This window comes from Perognathus longimembris, chromosome 10 (genome assembly GCF_023159225.1).
Source record: "Perognathus longimembris pacificus isolate PPM17 chromosome 10, ASM2315922v1, whole genome shotgun sequence".
Lineage (NCBI taxonomy): Eukaryota > Metazoa > Chordata > Mammalia > Rodentia > Heteromyidae > Perognathus > Perognathus longimembris.
Window position 1 is genome coordinate 60,665,025 of NC_063170.1, and position 20,778 is coordinate 60,685,802.

The window sequence follows — 20,778 nt, forward strand, 5'->3', positions numbered from 1 at the left end:
AGAGAGATCTGTTTCTAGTTCTCCAATTTACCTTTTATAATAACCAAAGAAAATTGGAAACTCTTGCATTGAGAGTACTACTAAGTGTTAACCAGGCAGTAGTGGCTCACACCTGTATTCCCAGCTACCCAGGAGGCTGAAATCTGAGGATCATGGTTCAAAGCCAACCCAGGCAGAAAAGTACGAGACGTAAGACTCTTATCTCCAGTTAACTACTAAAAAGCCGGAAGTGAAGGTGTTGCTTAAGTGATAGAACACCAGCCTTGAGCAACAAAGACAAGCAAGAGCACAAGGACCCAAGTTCAAGCCCCAGCTGAGAACTTAAAAAAAAGTCAAGATTTTGATGAAAAGATGATGAAAATTTTTCTTTGCTTACCTACACTTTATCATCAGGAATTCTATCCCAAGGCTGCATACTATGTGAACATTATCTGTGCAAAGGTCCTCACAAATACAGAACTCTTCATGTTTCAAAAGCCTCAGAAAAGCTAATAACAATGTTGATCCTATTTTACTTGAGCTTCTTGCATTTCACGTAAGCCAGAGGTTCAAGCAAGTAATGGAAATATGTATTCCACATGCAGTTTCCATGTCCCATCAGATGTCAGCGTATATGCTACTGTATCCATTTCTAAACGATCAATCCAATAAGGGCTTTATTGGTTGAGATAATCTTAGTATCAATACGGCTTCCGATTTTCACCTTTACTGTACATTGGTGCACCACATTACTGTCAAGGTTGGGAAATGTTATAGCAGAAAGAAATTAAATGTACCTTGCAATCTTGAGGAGGGATTTTATGAAAGGACTACACATTTTTCAGAATTTTAAGAAAATCCTAATATTCCTCATGAGTTAATGTAAAAAGGAGAACCTCTAATCTGTCCTGGCACTTTAAAAATAGCTGATATTGAACGCACAATTGTTTTACTTTATTTTTAGAACACTTAAGTCAGCACATGTGCAATGAATTACCACCACACTGTTCACACTAAGACGTAAATGAAGAATTACTCTTGATTGATCAATTATTATGATTTATATGGCCTTAGGAAGTGGCAGTTCTTACTGACTCCAGATCTGAAGGGTCACTAATTTCAAAAAGAAGTCTACGACAAATTAAAATAGTCTATTCACAACTGTAATTTTAGGTTTATGAAATTGTGCTATACAGCCATCATCAAAGCCCTGGCAGTCTAGAGGGCCTCGCCCGCCCTGCCTCTAAAGACCTCCAGGAAACAGGGCAGCATGACTAATCACCTGGTGAGCATTTATTCTGAGGCCAAATTTACAGTATTCAGACACATGCAATCTCTTATTATGGCAACCTTTCAATAGAAGGAACACAGTCTATATTTTGCAGAAGAAATAAGAAGTTTGCCCAAGGTCATGGAGCTTGCAAATGGTAAAACTAGACTTCAAAAGCTCAGTTCTGTCTAGTTCCAGAGTTCTTGGTGCTTACCCACGACAAGTACTGTAATTCACGAAATGCTCTTGTAATAAACCAGACTTTCTTCGATGGACAGGTCTCACAGGTAAACTTCTCAGAGCCAGAGCCCACGTAATAGCTCTGTACCTCTCCTGACCCACCTCAGTCAGGAAGAGCTCATGAACATACACACAACAAGTGAACACACGTTTGCTCGTGGCTGCCTTTTCACTGTTATCCTAGTAGCTTGTGAATGGTGATGGATTTGCAACAAGCCATAGCTGGGGACCACGCTATATAATTCATCTCTCTACACATTTAAATCAACACCTAACCGCACTTTGAATTTAGGTTGGAAGTACCTAGCTAAATGAACTGTGAAGTTAAAGTGCTGGAAACATACATTTCCTACAGAAGATGGTTCTACATAAAGAACAAAAAGCTATCTTCTCTGATCATCAGCAATGATTTTTTTCCCTACCCAAGAGTTTCTACAAATACTAAAACATTTTGCTCATTTTAAAGTTGACTGGAATTTTTCCTTTCTTTCTTTTTTGTGAGAAGTGGAATTTTCTTCCAGTAGAGTGGATACAAAGCCAAAACCCGGGCTGGGGATATGGCCTAGTGGCAAGAGTGCTTGCCTTGTATACCTGAGGCCCTGGGTTCGATTCCCCAGCACCACATATACAGAAAACGGCCAGAAGTGGCGCTGTGGCTCAAGTGGCAGAGTGCTAGCCTTGAGCAAGAAGAAGCCAGGGACAGTGCTCAGGCCCTGAGTCCAAGGCCCTGGACTGGCCAAAAAAAAAAAAGAGTGCTTGCCTTGTATAAAACCAAAACCCCTCAGAATTTAGGATTTCCCAATTCCTAAGAGCTGTCAAAGTGAAATCAGAATTTTACAGTTCCACATACCAGCTCCAGGCACTCACTCCTATATGCCAAATAAAGAGACATGGAGAAGGCAGAGAAAGACACACACAGCCACAGGAAGATAAACACTTCACCCCATCTTCAACCATCTTCAGGGTACAGACATGAGCTACTGGTCTGAACAGACAAAGAACAGGGGCAGGGAGAAAAGGGTGCATAAACAGTCCTAGCCACAAGTGTGTTCTAGTGGTCATTATCTCAGAGGGGCACTGGAGAAGTTCTTCTTGCTTTTATCACAGGAAGAGGGCAACCTGGTCAGGATAAAGAATCATGGATGCCTACCAGGTGGTCCAATCCTTCCTAGATTCCATGATGGCTGTAAAGTGACTGCAGGAAAAAAATAATAGCTCAGGGTAAATGACACAGATACCGAAATGAATGTTGGAATGCTTTGCCTTTAGTTAACTTGTCTGCCAAAGTAAGGAGTCAGTGCTTCTGGGCACAAGCAGCTTTTAAGCATGTGTTGCAATTGGACTCCCAAGAACCCAAGAAAAATGGGAATGCTGGAATACAGGAAGGAAAGAGAATCAACTGGGAGCAAGAAGTGGCACCTTTGGGAGAGCAGGGGTGGGACCCAGGTTCCAGGCTTTGCAAGTGACTAGCAAAATAGACAAAGGCAGGACAAAGTCAGAGGTCTCCATGGCACAGAGAGGCCTGTATCTGGGGGGGGGGGGCCCTCAAGGGAACCATTAATCCTCATTAGAAGAAACCATGCTACTATAGCTACCCACCCTGGGGCAGGTGCTCAGTGTGCCCAGGGAAAGTAGCATAATTGTTAAGTCAGTGCTCACAGCCGCTGTTCTGTCCTGGATCTTTCTAACTGCAATTCCCATGGACAATTGGGACTGTCACCAATCCATCTGCCCCATAAGAGCACCCTAATTCTTATGCATTGTGCATAATTTCAGCTTTCTAAACCACATCTATCTACTGACTCAAAGAGTTCCCCTAGCATTCCTCCTCATAGCTAACTTTACATAAATTGAACAGTCTATCTTTAAGTCACTATTCCAGACACATTTTCCATATTCAATAAAAAAATACATCTAGCTCTTTTTTCCTCATAGCATCAGATAAAAGGACAAAAGCGGTTTTTAAAAAAAGTAGGGGTTATATCCTCTAAACACCTATATTTATTGATAAGTATGTGATTATTATGTGGAAAAAAGCAGTCTAGATATAAATCTGGAAGGCACTTAACATTACTATGTTCTAATTCACATAAAAGGCATTGTATCTGGGTTGCTGTCAAGAGTTTGTTGTTGTGATGTTTTGTTTTCTTCTGGAAATTGCCCAAGGTTTAATTTTTTTGACCTAATCTTCACTTGAAAAAATGTAAGGGGGCAACCAGTTTCTTTTGATGTAGAACCATCTCTTGATTTTAAGATGCTTTGTGATCCAATTAAATCTTATTACGAGATGGCTAGGAAAGATAGAGTTGGAACTTCAGTGGAGTCAGAACTCCCACCAGAGGACACAGTGTCAGCATGAAAGTGAACTTTGATGAACTGGTACAGGATGGGAGAGAAGATCCACCAGAGAGAAGCCCAGCCTTCATATTCCTACACCTGGTGCCTGAGCTAGGAGTTTCTGTGTGTGTGTGTGTGTGTGTGTGTGTGTGTGTGTGTGTGTGTATGTGTGTGTGTGTATGAGTACTAGACCTTAGACTCAGGACCTGGGCTCTGCCCTTAAGCTTTTTCACTCAAGGTTGGCACTCTACCACTGAAGCCACACTTCCATTTCCAACTTTTTGGTGGCTTAACAGGAGAAAAGAGTCTCATGGACTCTTCTGCCCAGGCTGGCTTCACACTTTGAGCCTCAGATCTCAGCCTCATGTGTAACTAGGATTACAGGCATGCGCTACCAGCTCCATTTTTGTTTCTTAATGCAGTGCTGGCAATTGAATTCAGAACCTTCAAAAAATGCCAGCAAAGTGCTCTATCACTGAGGCATACCCAACAACCTTATTTTTAAAAGGAAACCTATGGGAGTCAGATTTGTGATATTTAAAACCCCAAAGAAATTTCTAAGTCACTTTCATTCTTCTGGATGATAAAAAAAAAATTCACTCTTCACTCTAGTGATCTGTAATGTTATAGAAATGTGAAGTAAATATTTAAAGTCTCCCGTAATTCCACCACACTAAGTAACTGTAGTAACTATAAAACGTTTATAAACTCAAGACTATTGTTCCTATGCAGAGGCTAATCTATGTTGTGTCTTAAAAATAAACAATATTTGTATCATACCATATGTCCCATTTTCCACTTAACTTTTATGTTTATCTGGCTGGTATGTACTGCTGTATGTTACAAAGATGTCTATTTGAAAGCCTGGTTTTGATAGCAAAACGATCGTAAGAAAATAAAAACAACAGCAAAAAATAACAAAGTCCATACAGAAGTACAAGGAACTCTTTGCAGCCATTAGAAATTAACACACAAGGTTTTCTTAAAAGATAATCATGGAGTACAAGGGAAATCTCAGTTTTAAATAGTCACATGATGAATTCTGGAAAGTATATCTTCCCTAAAATAGTTCAAGGTATTGTCAAGAATCCAATCAAGGTACTGCATGTTTGCTGGAGTTCCTAAGTACAAAAGAGTCTTCAGAAATATTTTTGCTACCTTCCATAAGTTAGGTGTTGGTGTTAACTTCTTGTATCCCATACCCAATTTTTAATTTGAAATCATTCTTCATACTCTCAACCCTCATCATCCTATTCCGCCAAGATAGCAGGACAGGAATGATTGATGAGAAACCCATCCCATCGTGGAAAGGAAGAAACTGAGACTAACATTTAGGATACTGAGGCTACAGAAGGGGTTTCTTGGTAGAGGACTTTCCTAACTAAAGCATAGGACTTGACTAACTCTTTTGAATACATTACTTCTAATGCTGAGGTCAGCTGCATTTCAGAGAAATATTTCACAGTTCTGTAGGGTCTCTTACAGCTGTAGACTTTCAGGAAAAATAAAAGTGAGGAAATGGGGGATAAAAAAGCAAGCAAGATGCTACCTATTTGCCCACTTCATTTCACATTTGAGGAAAAAGGATGGGATGGTTTACTGTTGGTTATACAGCTTGACTCAACAGTAAACCAAAAAGAGATTATTCCTATTGATGTCTGTTTAGCTATAAGTTTTTGGATATAGTTGTATAAGAACTATTAAACTTTTCTTATTACAATATCAAAAAGTACAGCTTAAAATCATTTGGTAGGTAGGATATTTCTTTTTCTCCCAAGCCAAAACAAAAATTGTACAAAAACATTTTAAATAACTTTCCTCAATAAGTTTTAATTCACTGGTAATACCTGAACAAAGATCAGAGATTTAATTCAATTTTTTAAGTGTATTATTTACTATTCACTTTTTCCAAAGGTACTCTTCTAGGAATTGCCAATCTATTTAGAGGAAGAATAAAATCAATCCTATGGACTTAGATTAAAATTGAAATTATTGATATAGGCATAATTTGAAAACACATCCATGAATGGATATAGAATTAGAAAAGTGAATTGTGGGTGTCTGTATGTGTTTTAAGCATATGTATTAACATTTTCTAGCTATCTGCTAAGATTGCCTGGAAGCAACAGAATCCAATTATAATGACCACCTTAATGCTCACATTTTAGGTTCTAAATATACTTCTCCACAAAATGGAGTGACAGTTTCTTTAATAATAATTTTTTTAAAGGCCAGATACTAGGAGGACAGCAAAAGTACCAGATAAACTGAGAAATCTTTGTTGCATAAGGTGTTAGAAAGTACTATGGGAACTTGTCAAAAGGACAGGGGCCAGAGTGGCCCAAATTGGGCCAATGTAGCTGCCAAATTATAATACTGCAGAGTTAGATTTTGAATAGATAGACAAACATGTAAATTAAAATAAGGGGAAAATGCCAAGAACAGAACAGATTGTAAAACTACTGTCATATGTCAATTATCAGTCAAAAGGGATTCAAATAAGACCCATCAATGAATGAATAATAAAAACCAGTGTATGTTAGTTTAAAAGGTTGTAGGACATCACACAGTCTCTAAGTATCCCCCCATAAGATTGTTATTAATCAGGGGCTGGGAATATGGCGCAGTGGCAAGAGTGCTTGCCTCATATACATGAAGCCCTGGGTTCAATTCCCCAGCACCACATATATAGAAAATGGCCAGAAATGGCGCTGTGGCTCAAGTGGCAGAGTGCTAGCTTTGAGCAAAAAGAAGCCAGGGACAGTGCTCAGGCCCTGAGTCCAAGGCCCAGGACTGGCAAAAAAAATAAAATAAAAAAAAGATTGTTATTAATCATAGAACAAAATTCTAACTTTATAGTGGAGAAATAGGACATAGTAGTTCAAATGAAATTGCCAATCAAAAGACAACACTGATCACCATGCATTGATCAATATCATGACTCTCAATTGTTACACTGAATTAAAACTCCTTTGTGCAATTAATTAGAGCTAATAAAAATTGCAAATTAAAACATCCAATCTAGGATCTCATATTGCTTCTTAAAAAAAGAAAAGGAGGAAACCAGGTATAGACAGCTTTGGAGAAATCCCCAAGCCCATAGAGATAAAAGTTGGGGAAACTAGAGAGACATACACTTACAAATACTGGCAAGGGGATAGGAGAGTAATAAATCATAAATCAAGTTAAAAAAAAAAAAGAAAAAGACCAGTTTAAAGTGTCAGCCTTGCCAAATAAAGACAATACACAGCAGTGCTCCATTGCTTCCCATGTATGAGGGCTTACACTAAAGGATACTCTATGAAATGCATAGGAGGCATAGGAAACAAAACCTTGTTTTAAGGTCAGGTATGAGAATGGAGCAAACGCCATAACAAATTTTCCTTTGCTCTTAAAGGATATTAGGAGAGCTATCGGTAGAACATGAATAATTTCTGCAAATGAGCTAAAAATGTTGTACTATTGTTAATATCTAAGGTATGTGTTAACTGTCCAGTAGTTATGTAGAGTTATGTCTTACTCTTAACACATACACACACACACACACACACACACACACGCAGGCATACCCAAAGATAAGGAAGATAGACAAACCAGCTAAACCACAAGCAAAAAGAAAGAAAAAGAGAAAGAAAGAAGAGAGAGAGAGAGAAAGAAAGAAAGAAAGAAAGAAAGAAAGAAAGAAAGAAAGAAAGAAAGAAAGAAAGAAAGAAAGAAAGAAAGAAAGAAAGAAGACTGGATCACACAAAACCCTCTGAGGGTCCTCTATTTCTGTGACATATCCTCAGGTCTTCAAAGCATAACCCCATAACCCTTTTGGGATGAATGGGATGAATGTGTATTTACAGAAGCCTGCCCAAGAGAATGGAGACTGGAAACAGAGGGCTTATTACTGCACGTTCCCAGCAACTCAGGCATTCATGTTTGCTGTTTCAAAGCAGAACAGCACTGAACCCACACAACTGCTACAGAATTGCATTTACCACTGGAAGCAAAGCCTAATCTAACACAAGAATGAGCTCACGCAGCTTGAGGATTGGCAAGAAATACAGATGAGAATGGCTTCCACAAGTCTTTGGGAAAAGAATCTCAGTAGAGCTGCATCACATGAGTATTTGACTTACAGGCAAGCACTGCCAAACACAATGTGGATGGTAAGGAAGACAGTGAATGTCACATGTCTCAAAGGAAACTTGTAGATCTCTCTGTAGGGTTTGCTTTTCCTGTTCCTGGACTTTTCTTAGCAGAAGCATTTTGCCAAATCAAATGCTCATAGCATGTAGTGGTATCTTGGAGTTCTTTCTCACATTACAATGATGGGGGTGCATATACCAAGGACAAAGAAAGTCTATAATGCACGGAATCCCACACCATGAAGAATTACTCTGTTCCTAGAATAACCTGCCAGATAACTAGAAAGGCAAAATAACCTTCTTGTAATTATCCATGCATAGAAACTGATCTGTTTTACATATGCATAGATAGATAGATAGATAGAGAGAGAGAGAGAGAGAGAGAGAGAGAGATTATATACCCATGTTCAAAGCAAAATATCTTCCTAACAGCCAAAGGTGGAAGCAAACCATGTGTCTATCAGTGAATGAATGGATGCACTGTTTTCATCAGGAAATTGCTGGAGTTGGAAGGTGATGTTCATTACCCTACAAACTATGAGTGTAATGAAGGGCACCAAACGATCATTTTAAAGAGTTAAAATGGCAAATCTTATACATATTTTACCACATGGATATTTTGCTACATATACACATAACTACACACTCAGTTTCCAGGAGTTCAACTCTTGGAATATTTAAAGAATGATGGCAATTTCTTGCACTAGAACTTGACATGACCTGTCTACCACAGTGGAAACTTCCTTTATTTTGAAATTCTAATTTGATTGTCAAGGTGATGTACAGAGGGGTTACAGTTACATACATAATGAGCATATTTCTTGTCGAACATCGTTGCCCCCCTCCTTCATTTTTCTCCCACTTTCCCTCCCCCGCTAACCCTCCTTCCAAGATGTAAAGTTTATTTCCAACATTCTGTCTTCTGAGGATCACGGTTGCATTGGTTAGCCCTTTGTCTCACCTTTTTGTTGTTCCTCTTCTCTGCCCCAATTCAGATAAACGTATATACAAGACACAGGGCACTGTGGAAACTTCTAACATTGACAGCAATGTCAATTAGGGTGCCAAAGCCAACAGTACTACCTTCGGATACTTTGCAGATATCATGTCACCTTACAGAGACATAAGCATTAGAAGACATATCCCCATGCCATCCAAGGGTACCGTGCCTAGGTGTTCATGTACTGACACATACACTTTATTTATTATAATTTATCTTCCTCTTATTTCCCGATTATGGTCTATGTGTTTTACAATTCTACAGCTATGTATGTGCATATATTTTGGTGAGTTTCATTTTAAGACAGTTATTGGTGACATTTCAAAATATTTGTTGTTAAGAAACAGGAGTGGGGTGGGAGAGAACAGATCTGTCTTTACTATAACTGAGGGAGGACACTGTTAGGGTTTTAGCACACAGAGCCTGGGCAGACCACAGTCATTCTGCAATAGTACAAGATTCCATCTGTCTCTCTGGCTTTGATAGAAGCACACTTCTGCAAGAATTAAAGTTCCAATGGTAAAGATCTCTGGTGCCCCCTCCCCTGAAAAAGGAGTCACTTGGTGGAAAGCCAGAAAGCCTGCCTCTTCTCAGAAATATCAACCTCCTCCTCCCTTTTTCCTTCCCTCACTCCCTCTTTTCCTTCCTTCTTTCCTTTCTCTCTCCTCCTCCTTGTCTCACACACATACACACACACACAGACACACCGAAGCACATACAGACACACCGGCACACAGACAGACACACACATACATGAAAAAAGTAAGCAAATTCATGCCCCCTGGTAATAAGATTCTAACACAGATGAGGTGAACCAGAGAACATATTTTCAGTCATGGCAATCATTGTATCATGTCAAAAGAGATTAGGATTTGACTGAGAGGGGCACAGTGTGTCAATTGCAATTACACACGTATCATTTCTCTATTGTGATCATCCTTCTTTCCATCTCAACACTGGGCTGTGATTAATATTTTACATACAGTCCAAAAGGGGAATGTGACTTACCAGAAAACCGTACTGAACATTTCAAACACAGATCATCCCTCTGCCAAGAGAAAATCCTGCCCAGCTGTAGATTTCTCATTTGCAAAACATAAGAGCAATGAAATTCCATTACTTGGAGAAACTGGCTGTTCCACCAAACCCTTGGCAACAGAGACTGCACTTATCTTTTGAACAATAGTCTCAGAAAATGTATTCGCTCAAAAAAAAAAAAAAAAGAAAGTAAGTAATACAGCATTTGAGCTCCTAGGAAAGGGCTCTTGCCCAAGCCAAGTCTGGCTGGGGAAGTACAGATTGAACCTAAAACACAGGGCAAGAAGAACTCCACCTCTAAAGGCTCTGGCGAAGGTCATAGGAGAGGTAGCAATATTAATATCGTCCCTCAGATCAGATCAAGTATCCTTTCCACATGTGAGTAACCACGGCCCACTCCCCCAGGGTAGTGAACCTTATGTCTTAACTTGTTCACTTTCTTTCCCCACTGTGAGATTTGACTAGGTATTTTCCCTGCACATATAAATTATCCCTGCAGCGCATTACATTGCGCACTGCAGTTGGTCCAAATGAGACTAGAAAAGCGAGACGTGGTTCTCTATCTTCTGGACACTCTTTTCCCCCAGAGAAGCACAGGGCCACATGCCAGCTGGGTGATGCATGCTTCACTTATGGTTTAGCTTATGGTCAAGCTTCCAGTCAGCCCACAATTTTTAAATGAAAACACTCAGGAATGATAGATGATACACAAATGTGTCTGGACCAACAAATACCTAGTGGTATCAGGGCTGTATCCCTACTTTCTGTTTAATGAACTACACTGGGGGTAGGGGTGGCAGCTTATGGGTGCATTTCTTATAGGATTTAGCACATCAGTTTGGAATCTCACATTTACTTTTTCCCTAATAGGAGATTGAATAAATTTAGTTTATGGACCCCTTAAATCAGAGTAGTAAAAAATACTAGTGAGAGAAAAGCACTTTTGCATACCAAACTTTGTGACAAGAACCCATAAAAGGAATAAAAATCCCAATCTTGTCCCTTTCAGCACCTTAGCATAACCTAGAACATAGCCTTCACCTATTCCAAAGCATATGGTACTATTCCAGCATGAATCACTATGCCTGCTATAGGAACAAGCTTGAACAGATGAGTGAAGAATTGGAAATGGAAAGGGAAAAGGAAGTGATAATGGGAATGAATCTTAACATCTGTGCTGGCCTACTCTTCCCTGGGCCAGTGAGTCGTAGAAATGACAACAGGCAAGCAGCAAAGAGGGCAAACACAAGAGAGAGCAAGGCACGTGTAGACATAATTGTCTGATATGAACTCTGAGGACATCGGCATGACTCCAGAGTTAACACAATTGTACCCTAGTAACTCATATGAACAGTCACAATTTGTACAACAGGGACCATCCCTGCATCTGGTTCTAACTAGCAGACAACCCTCCGAGAGTTAGAACTGAGGCATACAAAACAGATGCAAGTCTGCTTGAAAGAAGCCAAATCATGAACATGCCACTCATAATCCGACTTCTCTATATTTAACAAAAACTTAATACCAAGGCCATCAACACCCAATCCAGTCCCACACGATCAGGGAAGTGTGCCTCCTCCCCAACCAACCGCCACTTGAGGCCTCCCTCCCCGATCAAACATCTTGGTGCAAGCCAGACAAAGGACGGATGGCATTCAGCCTATTCCAAGACACTGGCCAGTGTTCACATACCTCAATAATCCTGTCATGAATCTGCAGGCCTCCTTCCTTAGCTGCCGGCCCACTGTCAACTATTTTGGATACAAAGATTCCTTCACCGGATGATCCATCTTGATTGTCCTTTGGGTTAAAAGAACACAAACGTGAATGCTAAGCATGAAGTTGGGCATGGAGGGGAAAAGAAAGAAAAGCTTACTAAGTATAATAAACTTTCTGTTCACTACTGTCTTAAAACTGGAGTTAACACACGTGCATATGGTCAAATATTTCATACCGGCCTGAAGGTCAAAAAATGGTAAATGCCTGTTCTCCACAATGTGTCATCCTTCTTCCTGTTTGCAGCATCTACTGGAGTTGATGCATCCTTTCTAAAACATCTTAGCGTATCCCTTCCTAAATGTGTATCTGCTCTCCTTCATGTACATTATAGGATTATGACAGCTCACTTCATAACTCCCGGTTGTCACTCTGAACTCTAGAACTCTTGGCAATTGTCTCCCTCCAATCACACATATCTAACCTACTTCTTCTTTTCTTTTTTCTTTATCTTATTTGCTGGTATAGGAGATTGGGCTGAATTGTGTTCCCCACTCCTACTTCTTGACATGGCTGAACAACATGCTAGTGTAAGCTTCCAGTTGTTATCAGAGATAATGCTGTGACAGATACTGGATTCCTGCCTATGTTTTGAAAGGTCTTTGGTAGTCTCTACCTAGGGAAAATTACTAGCAATTGGAACTGTTGGGTCAAATATGTACAGTGGATAAATACCCCCCAGAGAGTTTGCGCTGAGAAGCCATTAAAACATTTTCCCACATCTTCCTCTGCTCAGAGCATCATTAAGCTTGTTGATATCTAATAATCTAAAATGAAAATAGGTATTTTGTTTTGGTCTGATTTGCATAATAAACCCTGCCACCAGCGACTACTTTAATCCTTAATAAATTCTGATGCAGTTTCCACATATCCCTTTAGAGATCTCTGAATTAGAACTCCAAGACTAAACTTTTCCTGAGAAAGAAGACCGCTTACTTCTCAAACTCCCTCTTTCCTTCAAAATCAAAAGGCTCTGGCAGCCTCGCAAAAACCCTCCCAGCTTATGCATATACTTCTTCCCGAACAGCATGATGAATCCTCTCCAAGTGTTTGGATTAAATTTCTAGTGATTAACAGATGGATTTATAAATCAAATGGCATAGCATGTGTTGTTTCCAAACACAATCATCCGAAAAGTAAGCGCAGGATGTTCAACCTATCCTCCAAAATCGTGGTAAATTTCTTGACATAATGCCAGAGGAAGATCTATCTTTTTTTCACATCAGACGGGTAAATGTCCCACGTCATAACAAGATTTGAGGCAATCACATATCACGCAAGGGCATGAGAACCCAATCCAGATGAAGATCTATTTTAATAATACTTATGGTACATATGAACATATAAAACTATTACTGTCAAGAAACCATAAAACTATAACATTTTCCTCTTTTAACAGCAAACATCCTTATATTCTCAAGAGGGCAAGAAAGACTTTGAAAGGGTTCCATCCAACCCTTCAATGCAACAGCGATTACTAAGGTTAGGAAAATACATTTCTTGGCCTTCCTTTCCCTCTCTTCCTTGCAACACACACACACACACACACAGACACACACACACACACACACACACACACACACACACCCCACAGTGTTTGATTCTCTCTCTCTCAAATGTTACATGATTCACCAGAGTAAACCAAAATCGCAACCTGAAGTAAGCATTAAGTGTTGTCCCCCAACATTTATCCCCATGTAACAAAGAGGCATCTCAAACTGCCATCTGGATTCCATCAACACTCTTCCAAGAGGGGGGTGAGCACTGCTGTGGGTGCTCTTCTAGCTCCACTATCCTTCAAAGGCATTGGCATGCTCTTCACAGGTCTCCTGAGCACTCCACTCACAGAGGCTGAGTATCTAATGGCTCCTGTCTCTCTCAAAGCAGCCATATTCATGCACCAGTCTCCGCACTGGGCACCTCCCTGCATGCACATTTCAAAGGTAAGAGCAAAGTGGACCAGCAATTTCTATTTACTAAGAACACAGTAGGCACAGTGAATGAGATATGTGTGTGTGTATGTGTGTATGTGTGTGTATGTGTGTGTGCTCTTTAATCCTAAAATAAGCTCAAGCCATAAGGAATGTTACCCATTCCACAGATAGAAAACCTGAGACTCAGAGAGACTAAGTGACTTAACCAAGTTCACACAACTAAAAATCACTGTATTATCCTGGCACTGGGGGCTCACACCTGTAATCCTAGATACACAGGAGGCTGAGATCTGAGGATTGAGGTTCAAATCAGCCCAGGCAGAAAAGTCCCTGTGAGACTCTTTTCTCCAATTAAACACTCAAATACTGGAGATAGAGCTATGGCTCAAAGTGGTAGAGTGCTAGCCCTGAGCCCAGGCGCTCAGAAACTGTGCCCAGGCCCTGAGTTCAAACCCCACAACAGCCAAAAACACAGCAAAAAAAAACCCACTGTATTTTGGTCTTATACAAAAGTTAGAATTCTTTATATATTATTCTGTGTGTCTAATACTGTTTCCCACTAAGTGGAAAAACTCTCCCCAAACACACTAACTCACAAGTCCAATGTTTCAACCTACACATTATTCCAACAGGTAAATATGTGGCTAGCTCGACCACCACAGATTTATGAGCAAGCCCAAATTCTCTTCAGGCAATGTCAATATCTCTCTTGACTTAGCTACTTTGTGTTTCTTGGCTAGAGAGGATGAGAGAGATAGGGAATGGGATTTTGGCTTTGGCTTGTTTTAGTCAACGAAGAGGAGTAAGGATAGGATGCAAAATAACCAGAGAAAGCATGAAAATCCAAGAAAACAAGATGGAACTCATTCATGACAGCTAGAGTTTTCTCTTAGAAGGCATCTCATAGTGTGCTTGGCTCTTTTCCTAGCACATTCTAAGTCAGACCTATTTATCAAGGTGAACTAACATGGCTTGGGATTTCTTTCATTGGCTTGAGTGAAAGAAAAAGGATTGTTCTCATCCCCAGGGTACCTGAAAGTCATGTCCACTTGCCAAAGGCAATGCATAGACTGGCAGCCTTCTTTAGGGCGATAAGAACTAGCAAATGAATGATGCGATTTCGTTCAGAGCATTACATACTGTATCACCATGACAAGCCTTATGTCACAGCCCCAGGTTGGGCTATTTCACAGGCCAGCTGAGCGTCTAACAGGAATTCCTTGGACAACACACCCATCATTTGTACTGCATTCTACTTCCAGTTCTAACCAGGCTGCCTGTCTGTGCACTGTCGTTCATCTTGGCATCTTACCATGTATAAAATGGCCTGCCAGATTTTCTAGGCAACAGTGTGGAATACATTCAAATCTTACTATCCTAGTTCTGCTCATCAGAATGAGTTTACACACACACACACACACACACACACACACACACACACACACATACACACACACACACACACACAGCAACCACATCCATGAGAAATTAAATTTCCCTCTGGAGGATATACATTTACTTTTTCCAAAATCACCATATCAACAGGACACACTTAGCAATGCTACAAAATCAAACCTGGCTTATATTTTAATCTCAATTTTAAAGGAAAATGGAAAGAAGCAGAAATATACTCTTCTATGCACAAGCAAGAAATCAATTCCCAGTAAGGCTGTGCCTGGCCTGGGCTTAGCACTTTACCCCGGGTGAGGTACAGAAACTATCCAGCCTCCTCACTGGCATTGGTATAATAGGTTTCTCAACTATACCACGCACAGACACACCTCTCTACTCCTGTATGTTGCAAACACTGGGCTTTGATGTGGTTAGACCTAAGGCAGAAAAGACATCCTCCTAGTTTGGGTTCTTTTGGCTGCTAAAACATCTACCAGGGGCTGGGGATATGGCCTAGTGGCAAGAGTGCTTGACTCGTATACATGAAGCCCTGGGTTCAATTCCCCAGCACCACATATACAGAAAATGGCCAGAAGTGGCGCTGTGACTCAAGAGGTAGAGTGCTAGCCTTGAGCAAAAAGAAGCCAGGGACAGTGCTCAGGCCCTGAGTCCAAGGCCTAGGACTGGCAAAAAAAAAAACAAACCCAAAAACATCTACCAAAGCAAAGTGGATCTTAGTTTACTGAAGTTGTTTCTTTTAAAACTGATAACAAGAGGTGGGTAGCGGAGAAAAGATAATTATGAAGACAGGTTAAGGAGAAATTAACACTGCTCTCTGTGCTAAGAAGCAAAGATGTTCTCTAGAAGTTGGAGAACACAAGTCCAAACCCTGTGCTGATCAGCTGGTTTCTGGGGTCAACTGCTTCTGTATTGAATCCCAGCTTGATCCTTCCCTGCTTCCCAAAGCTGAGGGTGCTGAGCCCTGATTTTAAAGATTAGATCCAAACAGCACGGGGACACGCAGCCTGAGGTCTTATGAACAGGTAAGAGGTAGTAGCTAAAACATACCATCCATATTTATTCTGCCGAATTCCATACAGATAATGGGACATACTGTGAGCTCAACACACAGGTTCAACAAAGTAGGAAAGCCCAACCCTCCCCCTTCATATCTATCATCTACTCTCATCGTTTAAAATGTAGTGCAAGACAAATGATGTTCATCATTTTAATGACCATGTATTACTTATAACAGCTATCCTTTTCGACAATAAAACTTCTTGGTTTGGTTTTGAAACCGTGGCTTTGTCCAAAAGATAAGAGCACTATTCAATCATAAATCCCTTCATATCACTCCCTGTGAGTAGCCAGGGAGTGGATATGAAGGGATTCACTGTTGAGCTCATTCAAACCACACAGCCCATGACTGACTAGGCCTCTGGGAGACAGGCCCATTTCCTTCTCTTAGCTTCTTTCTGACTACTTTCCTAAGTGGATCCATTCTAAAGCACTTTCTACCCTTGTAGCACCCTGCCTCTCTTGCTGCTTCAGGCAGCCCCTTGTGAGCTGCTAAACCTCTTACTTTTGGGGTACATCCCCTGTCTATTGAGTCAGGAATCTTTCAAAATGGCCAGAAAAGTGTTATGTAATGTGCTGAAGTGATGAAAGAATGTAGTCAAACTTTTAGTCAAAGTCATATTTTAATTGCTTTGTTTAAAAATTTTCCCTCTTGCATGCAACTCCTGGAAGGTACATAAACATATCAATTCCACAGTATGTATGTATATATATATACATATATATATATGTATGTATATATATATGTATATATATATATAAAACTAAAAATGCTCATTTTTACTTAAGCCTATTCCATATACATATTTATAAATACATGTATGTGTATGTGTGAACGTATGTATGTATGTGCATTCATAAAATACAGTCTTCCGATCTAGAAAACTTGTAATCATCCTTCAAAACTCAGCTTTACCCGACCCTCCTTTTGTGGGATTTAGCAGTCAAGGCCTAGACCCTGGCACAGAGTACTATACCAAAGAGAACTCTGTCTCCTTTCTCCTCTGTCTCCCCACCTAGCTGTAAGGAGCATTAAGCAAGATTTCCAGTCCTCAGCCTCTTCTAACCAACCCAGGAAAAAAGAGAAACACATGCTAGCAATGAACATACCGTACAAGGCCGGCCACCAATAATATTGAATCCAAGGGAGCCAGAATCTCGATGCAGGACAAGAGTTAGGCTTTTGGTTTCTTCACCCTGCAAAGAACAAATGAGTTCAAGTGTTTAGTGACAAACAGGAAACTGAGTGACGGAAATTTTCAATCTGAAGTGGACTTGGAGATGAAAGAGCTAACCATTTCATATATCCGTTATCTGTGGGAAGGGTTTAAAATCCAATCTGAAATCCCATCCTGTGTTTCAGAGGTTGTGAACACATGTAGATACCATCTAACCCTGGGATGACCACACAAGACTATCTGGAGGAATCCAGACACATCTCACGAACATTTTCTCTCAATGACTCTTTGGTCTGCCAAGACAGCTCGCTCTCTTTTGACCAGCCCATTGGATGCCAGCCGTCTAGACGGCTACTTTTTTGCTGACTTCTCAACTATTTTCAATGGCAGCATTCATGTCATGTCACGTCAAGGTCAAATGGCAACCCTCTCAGAAGCGTGAGCGCATGCATAGCCCATCAATAGTGATCTCTGTTTGGGAGACTTGGCAGAAGGGGGAGGGGGTGGACAGTGCAGGAAACATCAGAGGCAAACATGGAAGGAAGGGGAGGGGCATCTTCACAAAGTCATTTCTGTCCAGTCCACACGCAGTGTGGAGCAGCAGCTTGACACAGAGCACTCTGTGGAAGCCCGGTCAGCATGAAAACTTTCATATCAAATGTGCGTAAGTCAACCGGGGTAGGTCACGCAGGTCACAGATGCATGGCGTTCCGCAGTCCAGAGAGACAGAGATGGCAGTGCCTCAACCCACACTCTCAAGTAACACACAGGGGAATAAAAATAGACTTGACCTTACGCATAAAGTCCTTGACTATCCTCTCACAAACGGAACCACCTAACTTAAGGGTAGGGATGAGACCGGGAAATGTGGGGGAGAATGATGGGAAGGGTGACACTGATCAAGATGCATTGTACTCATAGTCTGACTTATGGAACCGAAAGCCCTTTGTAAAAATACTTAAAAGCTAATGTTTTAAAGTATCCTTTCATACAAACATCAAGCTCACTAGTGAACCTTTGAAATGGTTCCAAGTATATGAATGATAAGCAAAAAAAACTCATGGACTGATTGTGGACTGGCACTTGCCTCGTGTGTTCTGTTTGAACATGGCATTATAATGCATTATTAAGAATGTATTATCAAATGCATTAGTTGTGTGCATTTTTGAAGCGATTCATCATCAACTGTCTTAAAAACAATACTGCCAACTTATTGCCAAGAGGATATTGTTCCAGTACGTACTAACTGCTCACCAAACATTTTTGTCTTCTACCATTTGAATGGCATGAATGTGACATTGTGAGTCTGTCACACTGAAATCACTCCTCTGCTTGCAGCACCCTGTGGCTTTCCTAGAGCATTGCTTCAGACACAACTATAGCTGTCCATGCCTGACTCTGCTTCTACACACGACCAGAATTATGCCTCTGTGTCACATTTTTTTTTGTATGAACCCAAACATTCATTATGAAAACTGTCTAAAGACAAAATTACAATTCATCATTAGAATATGGCGTTTCACGGCACAATTCACAATAGCCAAAATATGGAAACAACCCAGATGCCCCTCCACAGACGAATGGATCCAAAAAATAAGGTACTTATACACAATGGAATACTACATAGCGATTAGGAATGGTGAAATATTGTTATTCGCAGGGAAATGGTCAGAACTCGAACAAATAATGTTGAGCGAGACAAGCCTAGAACACAGAAAACAAAGGGGCATGATCTCCCTGATATATGACTGTTAACAAAGGGACACAGAGAGACAGTAGAGACCAAGTCTGTGAATACTATATATGTTCTTGATACACTGTATATTGTATATATGTCTACCTGACCTAGAGAAGGGATAGAAAAACAGGACGTAAGATATCACAAGAAATGTACACACTGCCCTACTATATAACTGTACCCTTTTTGCACAACACCTTGTAAAAAAATTTGTGTTCAATTAATAAACAAATAAAAAAAAGAAAATGGCGTTTCATTTCTGGAGAAAGCACAAGAAGAACACATTTATTTCTGAAGGATCACTTACTTGATATGTAAAATGGAGAATTTTAATACAAAATATAAGCTAGTTTCCACCAATCCACTGTATCTAGTGAAAACCAGGAGAGCCTTTTTAACGACAGCCATTAGTTATTGGCAAGATGTCCATTAAACAACATGCCCCAAAGCCATCAACTAAGGCTATCAATCTGGGTAACTAATCTTAGTGGTTTTAAAGGCACCATTGAATTAGAATACCAATTTTGAAATAAACTTGAAGATGTTGATATGTAAACATGATAATTCTCAAATTGAAATAGTTTCTTTCGGCACTGGATATAAAAAAAACTTACTAAGTTCATTTCTTGTCTTGTTCTTTCACAGGGGTGAAAAAGTTAGAAATAACATGGGAACTGGAGCAAGTTATCTTACATATCTTACATGCCTGGCTTTCATAACTAATCAGTGATAGAAACTGTGCAGTTACACACTAATTCAAGGCAGATGGCTTTAGTCTGACAATCTCAAATGATGTGCGGAGAAGAATGTACCGTCGAACTGATCACAAATATTAGTTTTATGTCTACTGTGTGATAACTACTTCAGAAATGAAGACAGGGAGGGAGGGAGAGAAGGAGGAAAGAGGGGAAGAAAGGGAAGGAAATAAAGAAAAGAATGTTAATACATTACACTACCAATGGCAACTCCTGCCAATTATTGGACTCTTGGTATGTGTCGGAAATTAAATTGAACACAAGTATTTTTTTTACACTTACTAATATAATGAATCCTATAAAGGGGCACTTGTACCTTCTTGATACAAGTAAAAAACAGAAAAGCTGTCTTACATCAAAAAGGTAATAGAAGCTGGGTGCTGGTGGCTCACGCCTGTAACCCTAGCTATTCAGAAGGGTGAGATCTGTGGATTGTGGTTCAAAGCCAGCCCAGGCAGGAAAAGCCATGAAATTCTTCTCTCTAATTAACCACCAGAGAGATGGAAGTAGAGTTGTGGCTCAAGTGGTAGGGCATCCATCGGTTGTAAGTGAAAAAGATAAGGGACAGTGCTCAGGCCCTGAGTTCAAGCCTAGGGACAGGCACACACACATAAAAAGCTTGTAGAATATTCCCTGTTATACATCCATTTCCTCCAATTCCAAACATTAATTGCCCTTCCACGATACACTCTTTCAGTGCAGAATACAGAAGAAGGAAAATTCCATGTAGGCTAGCACTACCTCACACCCTGTCTGCTGAAGTTCCAGAAAGAAATGCATTGAGAGGAGAGCTTACCCAGGAGACCAATGTGAAAAGAGAATTTCAAACTGTTCTCTTTATCTCTGAGAGATACAATCTGATGGGCCCTAAGTTACTTAAGTCTAGCCATGGCCACTGGGATGTCTCTCAGGGGACAACTGAGACAAAGGC

General features: G+C 40.3%; 1 protein-coding gene and 1 pseudogene across 1 annotated transcript in view; both read right to left on the reverse strand.

Annotated features, from left to right (window-relative positions):
* Positions 1–20,778, reverse strand: part of Pdzrn3 (PDZ domain containing ring finger 3) — a 203,002-nt gene that overhangs the window by 168,318 nt on the left and 13,906 nt on the right. The window contains exons 2-3 of the mRNA XM_048356167.1: positions 17,287–17,373; positions 11,690–11,797 (exon numbers count right to left, since the gene is read on the reverse strand). Of these exons, the coding sequence (XP_048212124.1) occupies positions 11,690–11,797; positions 17,287–17,373 (195 nt within the window). The remainder of the gene's footprint in view (positions 1–11,689; positions 11,798–17,286; positions 17,374–20,778) is intronic.
* Positions 12,994–13,116, reverse strand: LOC125358905 (annotated as a pseudogene).